Raw genomic sequence first — 9543 nt, 5'->3', positions numbered from 1 at the left:
AAAGAGGGCTGAATGACAGGTCCTGTTAGCCTGCATGAACAGATACCAATAAACCCTCCCAAAACCTGGAACTTAAAAAAAAAAAAAGAAAGAAAAAAAAAAGAAAAAAAAAGAGAGAGAGAAGAAGGAGAGAGATGGAGAGAACCACATGCCTATTTGCCTGCGGCTTATTATTAAGACACCTTCTCTGCTTAAACACTTAAAAGCAAACCAAATTAAATGGCAATTAAAGGCAAGTTACACCCTCATCCTATCTCCGGGCTTATCATTTGTGGAAGCTAGCCATCAGCACAGCCACCCCGGCGGGAAGTGCCATTTGGGTTGGCATCTCCTCGGGGGGCGGGTGATTCCCCCCGAGCCTCCCCGGCAGCGGGCGGCCCCTCCGGGCGCTCCGGGTGCGGATCCGCAGTGAGCGGTGGGGCCGGGAGCCGCTACCTGGGGATGCGGGGCTGCTCTCCTCTCCGAGCCTGGAAACTCCTCGGAGCGGTGTCCCTAAAGAAAGGAGTAGCGTAACCCTTCGGTTTTGCCACCCATTGCATTTCCATCACTCAGAGATATCAGCCCCGAGAAAAGAAGGGAAAACCGCTGTCAGTGGTCGTATATTCCCTTTCCCTGTTTCTTCCTTGTCCTGTAGAGATCAATATAATTCCGTCGGTCTGTATGTATTTTACGTCTAATTCCATACAATATTGCCTCTGCGGTGCTGCTTCGTGGTCTCACCCTCGTTTTATGGTTGAAAACGCTATTTAAAGAAGCCTGTAAGATAGCATATCAGGCAGATGTAAAAGCAGGTTGGAGTGTGGGGTGGACTTAAATTCGATATAAATGCAAGGGTAAAGAAAAAAGAAAGAAAGAAGGAAGGAAAGAAAGAAAGAAAGAAGGAAAGAAAGAAAAAGAGAGAGAGAGAGAGAGAGAGAGAGAGAGAAAGAAAGAAAGAAAGAAAGAAAGAAAGAAAGAAAGAAAGAAAGAAAGAAAGAAAGAAAGACCCCAAACTAAAACAATCCACATCGTTTTCATTTAGAGAAAAAAAAGAAAAAAAAAGAAAAAGAAAGAAATACAGTTAAACAGACACACATACAAATGTGCAATCTTAAGATTCTGGTCAGTATTTAAAAGCAGTATAATCAACAGGAAGGAGCACTTACCTATTGAAAAGGACGGTTTAATTATATCTATTAATATATATTAGCTTTATGTCTTCCCAATAAAATGTACTCAAAATACCCCCTTCGATCAGATTAGCTCCCATATTAGCCTGGGTAAGAAAAAGCATTCTAAAGAGTGGAGGAAAAATGTATAAAAATGTTGAAAGAACCTACAGTTCCTTATTAGGCGAAGATACAATATTTATTCCTTGTCTCCTGGGATGAAGCTCCTCTATCTATTGTCCTCCCAGTTCTCAGTGCTGATGCTTAATTTTCAAAACTTCTATATTACCAAGGGACCTACGACATCAGCCAAAGAAATACCCAGCAAGTACAAAATCTGATCCAGGGAGCAGCTTTTGTGCAGAGGGAAAATTTTGTTCCTACAGGTTTTTAAGGAGGTGCATGGAAAAGCGAGAGATCTGATCTATGCAGATACATTGCAAATTCCCTCCGTCTGGAGAGATTTTTTCTAAAAAAAAAAAAAAAAAGAAAGAGCGGGGAAATACATGAACTTCGGATTTTGCAAATTTCATTGTGCTTTTTATTTTTTTAATTCGGAGAGGGGGATTTTACTCAGAGTTTGGTGGCTTTTTATTTTTTTTCCCCCTTCTTTCTCTCCTTTTTTTTTTTTCCTTTTTTTTTTTTTTTTTTTTTTTTTTTTTTTACCCGGAGAACCAAAAAATGTCAACTACCTTTCCAGGTCTCGTCCACGATGCAGAGGTATTTTGTGTGTGTGAGTGCGTGCGCGCGTGTGTGTGTGTGTGTGTGTGCGAGCGCGCGTGTGGGGCTGCGCGTGTGCGTGTGTGTGCATCTGTGTGTGTGTGTGTGCGTGTGCTCGTGTGGTTGTTTCCCTTCTTTCTTTCTTTCTTTCTCTCTCTCTCTCTTTTTTTTTTTTTTTTTAAATCCATATTGGACCGTTACGTTTAATTATAATCCGGCTTCAGAGATAACTTAAAGAAGTATAGAGAGAAAATTCGTTATGACATCTGTCGCCAGAAAGGGCAACTCATTACCACGTTAAAACCGTTGCCAGAACGAAAATCAGAATAATACCCCTAATAATATAATGAAGTGGAGAGAAATCACCACCAGCTCGCCAGGAATGGGGAGTTCTCGCTCAAAAACAGGACTCCCCTTTTCTTTCGAAGCTCGGGAAAAGGAGGAGGAGGGGGGGGGGATTTGGGATCTGATTCGTTATTTTAAAAAAGAAAGAAAAATAGGGGTTCAAAAAAAAAAAAAAGGAAGAAGGGAAGGAAGGAAGAAAAGAAGGCGAGCAGGCGGCAAAGCTTTCTTTACGCTGTAACATAGGGACGGGACTTGTGTGTGCTCTCGGTAGTTTCCGCTGTTTGATGAGTTTTTTTGTGTCAGCCCCAGATATTACAGCTGTGATCAGGAGGTGGATGGATGGATGGAAGGATGGATGGATGGATAGAGGGGTGGATGGACACATAGATCTTTTTTATTTCAGCGCGCGGATCCCTTTCGCGTGGCGGTATTAAGGGCAGGCTGGGCTGTTTCTGGTTTTTTGAACAGACCTTTATGGCACCAGCCCAAGGTAGGAAAGGATCTTTTGTTGCTGGGGTTGCAGCTTGCAGGCTGAGACGCTTCTGCAGGGGGAGAAGCTATGCAGGACAGCGTGCTTGGAAGAACCGCAGCCGGGGTTTTAAATGACAAACCTCCAGTTTTGGGGTCTTCTTTTCACTTCTTCCTTTCAGATACGTCATGACGGATCAAACAGTTACCGTTTGATGCAGCTTGGATGCCTGGAGTCCGTGGCCAACTCGACCGTCGCCTATTCCTCCTCGTCTCCTCTCACTTATTCTACCACGGGCACCGAGTTCGCCTCCCCGTACTTCTCCACTAACCACCAGTACACCCCACTGCACCACCAGTCCTTCCACTACGAGTTCCAACACAGCCACCCGGCAGTCAACCCCGACGCTTACTCCTTGAACTCTCTCCATCACTCCCAGCAATACTACCAGCAGATCCACCATGGGGAACCCACTGATTTTATCAACCTGCACAATGCGCGGGCGCTCAAGTCCTCCTGCTTGGACGAGCAGAGGAGAGAGCTGGGGTGCTTAGATGCTTACCGCCGCCACGACCTGTCTCTTATGAGCCATGGGTCCCAATATGGGATGCATCCAGATCAAAGACTCCTGCCAGGACCAAGCCTCGGGCTTGCAGCCTCGGGAGCAGACGATTTGCAGGTAAATAGCATGCGATCTTCTTTCGAGGCACCTTCTTCTCCCCTCCCCCTGCCCCGGTCCCCCCCCCCCTCCCCCCCCCCCACCCTCCCCATTTTCCTCTGCTCAGAGCAGCTCTCGTGTAGCTCATACAAAGAAGGGAAGCTTCATCCAAAAACCCGATCCGGATCCCGTCCCCTCCAGAAGAATAGCAAGAAAGAATGAGGAAAAAAAAAAAAAAAAAACCAAAAAACAGAAAACAAAACACAGGCGGTCTTCCTTGGTTAAACAAACAAACAAAAAAAAAAAAAAAAAACTCGCGCTGGGTGTAGGCTGAGAGCGTGGAATTCGTCCGGAGATCCCGGGGTGCGTGCGTGTGTCCGCGTGTGTCCGCGTGTGCCAGCTCTAACCAAAGGCATCGACAACGCAAACTAAACCAAATCAAAGCCACCTTCCCGCCTAAACTTTTCCTTTCCTACGGTGAACGGGAGCTTTCAAATAACTTGCAGCGATAGGGCAGGTAAATGTGGGAAGGAAGGGATGGAGGAGGAAAAGGGGAAAAGGCAGGACAGGGAAAAAAGGTCGCTTTCCGACGTGCGTACAAAGGGAAACTCCGAGGCACGAGGTGGGGGAGAAAGAAAGGGGAGCAAACGTTCGTCAGAAATATTCAGTAGGTTAAGTACTCAGTAGGTTATTCCTCTCAATATCCGATCTACTTGTTAATAGGGTGAGAGAGAAAAGCAGATGAAGTTGAATTCATCTGCCTAACGATGTATTTAGTCATTCATCTGCTCCCCCTCTAACTGGCACCTTGACCCATCAGAAATGTCTATATCTGTGTATTTTAACCTCAGCTTTATCCGCTCAGAAATCCTTGAACTAAAAATTCACCTCCGGTAAATGAAGCTGATAACTCAATGAACATTGTTTCTAAAACTGCAAACAACGCCCTCCTGTAAATAACACCCATTTCGAGAACTCCTCCAGATCAAAAGCAAACCTTCCTTCTTCCGACGAGCTGAGGAACTAAAGCTCCCCAAGCAGCGGAGAGAGACAAATAGGACCGTATTTACTGTACTTACTTTTCCCCCAAATCTGGCTTCCAGTCTTACAAAGCTCGCTATGTTGTTCTTCCCACAAATACGTAGCGGTCAAAAACCCGAAGTCTGTAAAATTAAGAAAGGCTTATTTTGTTCTCTTAAAAATCAATCAAACAACGACCACCAACAAAAACAATCCCAGAGTCTCTATTTACATTGGAGATGGAAAAAAAAATCTTTTTCTTTTTTTTCTTTGAAGGAGGAAACAACCCAACAACCCAACAACAAAGAACATTATCTTATATCTCCGAGGAGGAAACCTTAACTATTTAAACCTGACTTTCTCCATTAAAATTCACTATATAATTTTATCCTCTCTCTGCGGGTTTTTTTTTTTGTTTTGTTTTGTTTTGTTTTGTTTACATTTTTCACAGGGATCTCCTTATGTTACCCCCCTTAAAAAAAAAAAAAAAAAAAAAAACTGCCATTCACTGCTCAGCCCAACTAAAACCTATTTACTCCTTTTTATAACCACGTCTGCTGCTGATTTTTTTGTATCTGTACAAATTTTTTTTCATTGGCAGGCACAAAGCCTTGTATTTTTCAAAAGAGGGGATTAGGAACGTTTGCAAGACAGCAGACAATGCCTAAGTCCCGGGCAAAAAAGCACCATAGTTTATCCAATTTTCGACTTAGTGCCATTCAACTGGTCATTTATGCAATGTCATCCGACCAAACAACATGTTTCCCTTAAAAAAGAGAGAGAGAGAGATTGGTTAAGCTGCTAGAGCCACATTCTTTGTTGTTGTTGTTGTTGTTTATTTAAAGAAGAATAAAATAAACAGTATTTCTTTCGAAAATACTGTTCTTTCGATCACACTTAATTTGAGCACAAATGTCCTCATTTCCCCATTTAACGTCTTTGTACCCAACCTTTGCTTTATTTTTCCTCCTCCCTCTTTTCCCGACCAGATGAGGGAAGTGTATTAGGGTATCGAAAAGCCTGAGCGGTGAGAAGTTGAAAATATTAATATTTATCTTTATGATTTGGCGGATTCAGAACAAACTTAGACACTTGCGAGTATCACCTTGGGCTCGGTGGGAAGCTTTCTAGGGACGGGCAGAAACAGGACGAAACACAAACCTTTTAAAACCAAAATTGTAGCATAACCACTCTTCTCTCTTTCCCCTTAGTCTTTCTTTTTAAAACGTTCATCAGCATATGCCTCATTTCAAATGCAACAAATGTAAATATACTTTTCCCTGAACAGAATTTTAAGTGAATGTCCAATAGTTTCGAGGGCGGTTTAAGTCAGCCTAACAGATGCAAACAGTCTTGGAGCTGGAGTGGCATCTTTCAGTGCCCTAAAAAGATTTTCCATGGGCAACAAAGAAAACTGTCACACCTTTTCCCATCACCGCTTTAATTTATGCTCAGTCGCCAAGTTTTTTTCATATTGATTTCATAATCACTTTAAGGCAGAACACTTAAAATAAAAAAGAGCCTTGAAAAGGAAGGTCTTACAGGGCCAGTGCCAATATGGTGAAAGTGGGGGAGAGAGCCAGGACTGTAAAGGTTGTTTTGTAAAGTGGGGTTTTTATTATGCACCGACTCTCTCCGCATTTACTTAACTCTTCACGGGCTGTTGAGTAGGTTAACACCCTTAAAGGCCTCTTTCATGTCCAATACCTCGTTTGTTTGTAGAGGAAAATGCGTCTTTAACACATTTCCACTGGGCAAAGATTTAGGTTTGGTTTGTTGTGTTTTTTTAACCCCCAACATAAGGAAAACCCAAAGAAAACCCAACCTTTTCAAGTCTTTTATGATTCCAATAAAAATATTTATTAAGAACGGCAAAGATCCCCACATAATAAGACTCGTAACAGGAGAATAAAGAAGTGAGATCTCCTCAGATGTGCACCAGAAGCCGTAGACAGGCTTTTGGAAGGCTCTTCATGCCACACTCACACATGGGTGCCTGTGTTTGTGCACACAGATGCATATTCATCCCCACCTATATGCGGACACACGCATAGAGACTCGATTCCTCAGCCCTATTGTTACACTCATACGACTTTGTATAGCCAGCAAAGCTCAGTAGGTCTTCTGTCGTTGTTCTTTGTGTACTTCCGTGTACACTTTGTAAGTCGGTATATTTGTGTCACTAAACATACGTATGAATTTAGTAGTGAATATATATAGATAGATATATGCATAAATATTAATATGTATAATGAATTTTTATGTCTGTGCGTGCAAACGTAGAGTACAAGCACACTATTCTTGCAAGAGTACTTCCTTGCCCCTCTATTCTGCCCATGTAACTGTCGATTTACTTCCCAAATCCAGAAGAAACTCCTATTTAAATAGAAGGAAAAGGGATAATTGCTTTGCATTTCGTGGGGTAGGAACAGACTATAGGATGGCGGTGTGATTTCTCCAGACCACTTGAGTTGGATGAGAATAACTATGTTTTCTTAGCTCACTCTAACTATTGTTCTTGAGCAAATCGTGTAACAAAGCAAAAGCTAAGTGATCCGTCTGTGGGTTTCTGTATCTGATTTCTTTCTTTCTTTCCTTCCTTTTTTTTTTTTTTTTTTCTGTTTTTCTTTTGTTTTTCCTCATTACTTAAGAGCTCAGTGGAGGCCCAGTGTGGACTTGTACTGAACGGACAAGGTGGTGTGATAAGAAGAGGTAAGATGTTACAAATACTTGCGTCTATCTATATTTGTAAAGATGAAACCCTTCCAGTTTCTCTCTTTCTTCCTCTTCCAATGTTTAGTTAGTTTTTACTGCCGAAATTGTGAGCAACTGACATTTGTCCCAAATACGTTCAAAGTAGCTTAGAGCACTTCATATTTCACAGTCCATTTGCACTTTACACGTGATTTGTTCATCAGTAGCTCTCGGATACTCCCGTTGAATGCAGGGCTTTCTTGACTCATTCTCTCATTCCCCATTTAACCGAATTGATCCCTGCTAATGAGTTTAAGAAACGTGCTCCCTGGCGCCGGATTTTTAAGTAGCCAGTTTCATCTCGTTTGGGGAAAGGAAGGTTTTTGGAAACGTCGTTACAGCAGCGCTATGTATCGGTGTGGAACTCGTTTGTGAACCTCGTTTGAAAACCATCTGTCAATGAAAGTATCTCAAGTCTAAGTTAGAAGAGAGGTTTGGAATTCTTGCTAAATACTCATTTCGTCACTCATTTGCGGGATCTGAATGTTCTGTTTTTTGTTGTTGTTGTTGTTATTCTTATCATTTATCTTGAAAAGAAACAATAGCAGTCCAAAGGCCTGACGTAGGAACATGTTCTAAGAAGCCTAAAATCACGCTTTTGTTCGTAGTATAAAAGGAATGACAGTGTCGGAGGGAGTACACTTTGTGACTCAGCCTCTTGGAATACGCATTTCTTGTCCCACTCTTGTCTTTTCTTGGGGAGAAAAAAAAGAAAAGAAAAAGGAAGGGTGCTTAGAAGATTTTTAAGACGATGTTATACTGCGGTGACAGACAATTGACTTTAGCCACCACTTCTGTTGGCAAACTTTACACTGAAACAGTCGCATAGAAGGGCGTAGAGAGAGAGCTCAGATCCAGAGAAGGCATACACGCTGTTATATTCTTGTGTGAAAGAGAGTTTGACAGGGAGCTCAGCAGCATCATTTCGGGGGTATTCTCGCCTCACAGTGACTGGGACCAGGGAGGAAAAGGACGCGACAGCGCAGAGTGGCTTTGTCTGGGCGGAGAGTCGGGCAGCGGCGGGGCCGGGCCGGGCCGGCGGCAGCGGCCGGAGAGCGGTGGTGCTGAAGGGACAGCTCCCGTCGCGTCCGTCCCGCTTCGCCCCGCCACGGCCGGAGCTGGGCTTGGGCGGAGGGACCGAGAGGGCTGAGGGGAGAGGGGGACGCGGCGTTTCCCAGCCCCTTCCCGGATAGTGCTGGTGGGTGTGCAAACTCTTGCCCAACTCCTGCTGTCGGTGCTTAGGTCTTCGTCTCTCGGATTAATTATTTTCTGATTTGATCCGAGAGATGACCTCCGAGAAGCAGAGATCGTTAGCTGGAAGAAAGGCAGAGTTCCCGTCAGCTGGGGCTTGAGTTTGGAGTGTTTGACGGTGGTTTTTATTTCCCAGTTGAAGGACGGCTCAAATCTCAACTCAGCTCTACTCCCATTTATTCAGTTTTCCAGCTCCTGTTAAGACGATTCCAATTACCTGTGCAGATGATTGTAGTCAAGTCTCTCTCCTTCTCTCTCACTCTCTCTCTTTTTAAAGCGATCAAATTATTCAAGGATTTAAAGATTGATAGTAAAGGAAATCCAGCATAAAAATGCAAGGTTTCCTTTACCCTGATCTGAGTGCTGAACTACTATTGCACTACTATCTATCTCTTGGCATATTCAGGGAAAATATCAAAGGCGAGAGTATAAGTTTCAAATGTATATTAAAAATACATAATAAATATTTTGTCCGACTTCAAAAAAAGCGATAGGTGTTAGCAGTAATCAAAACATCCTGCACCTAAGCGCTATACAGTATCCCATATAAATAAATCACACTTCTTTTCTAGTAATACATCAATAAGAATATATTAACTCAAGAGTGGCTTCCCTAATATTTTAAACATCTCGTGTCAGTTTTCCTATTTTATTTTTGTCACTAATATATACATACATTTTTTAAAAAAAAGGTTGCTTTTGAATGTTTTGGATGCAATAGCAAAGGGAAAAGGGGGGAAAAAAGAAGAAAAAGAAGAAAAGACAGAAAAGAAAGGGAAGAAGGGGGGAGGGGAGTGAGAAAGAGAGATAAAGAGAGAAAGCAAGAGAGATAAAGAAAGGAGGGAAGGAAAGAAGGAAAGAGAAAGAAAGAAGGAAGGGAGGAAGGGAGAGAGAAAAAGGAGAGAGGCAGAAAGGAAGAGAGAAAGAGAGAAAGGAAGAAAGAAAGAAAGAACAAAAGAAAGAAAGAAAGAAAGAAAGAAAGAAAGAAAGAAAGAAAGAAAGAAAGAAAGAAAGAAAGAAAGAGAGAGAGAAAGAAAGAAAGAAAGAGAGAAAGAAAGAGAGAAAGAGAGAAAGAGAGAAAGGAAGAGAGAAAGGAAGAAAGAAAGAAAGGAAGAAAGGAAGAAAGGAAGAAAGGAAGAAAGGAAGAAAGGAAGAAAGGAAGAAAGGAAGAAAGGAAG

General features: G+C 42.5%; 1 protein-coding gene across 1 annotated transcript in view; it reads left to right on the top strand.

Moving 5' to 3' along the window:
* The first annotated feature begins 1812 nt into the window (after window positions 1-1812).
* Window positions 1813-9543, top strand: part of TFAP2D (transcription factor AP-2 delta) — a 55357-nt gene continuing 47626 nt past the window's right edge. The window contains exons 1-3 of the mRNA NM_001135785.2: window positions 1813-1868; window positions 2864-3361; window positions 7012-7072. Coding sequence (NP_001129257.2) covers window positions 1830-1868; window positions 2864-3361; window positions 7012-7072 — 598 coding nt within the window. The 5' untranslated portion in view covers window positions 1813-1829. The remainder of the gene's footprint in view (window positions 1869-2863; window positions 3362-7011; window positions 7073-9543) is intronic.

The sequence above is a fragment of the Gallus gallus genome, chromosome 3 (genome assembly GCF_016699485.2).
Source record: "Gallus gallus isolate bGalGal1 chromosome 3, bGalGal1.mat.broiler.GRCg7b, whole genome shotgun sequence".
NCBI classification, from domain to species: domain Eukaryota; kingdom Metazoa; phylum Chordata; class Aves; order Galliformes; family Phasianidae; genus Gallus; species Gallus gallus.
Note: the sequence above shows the minus strand (reverse complement) of the source record. Positions and strands in the feature narration are given on the sequence as shown.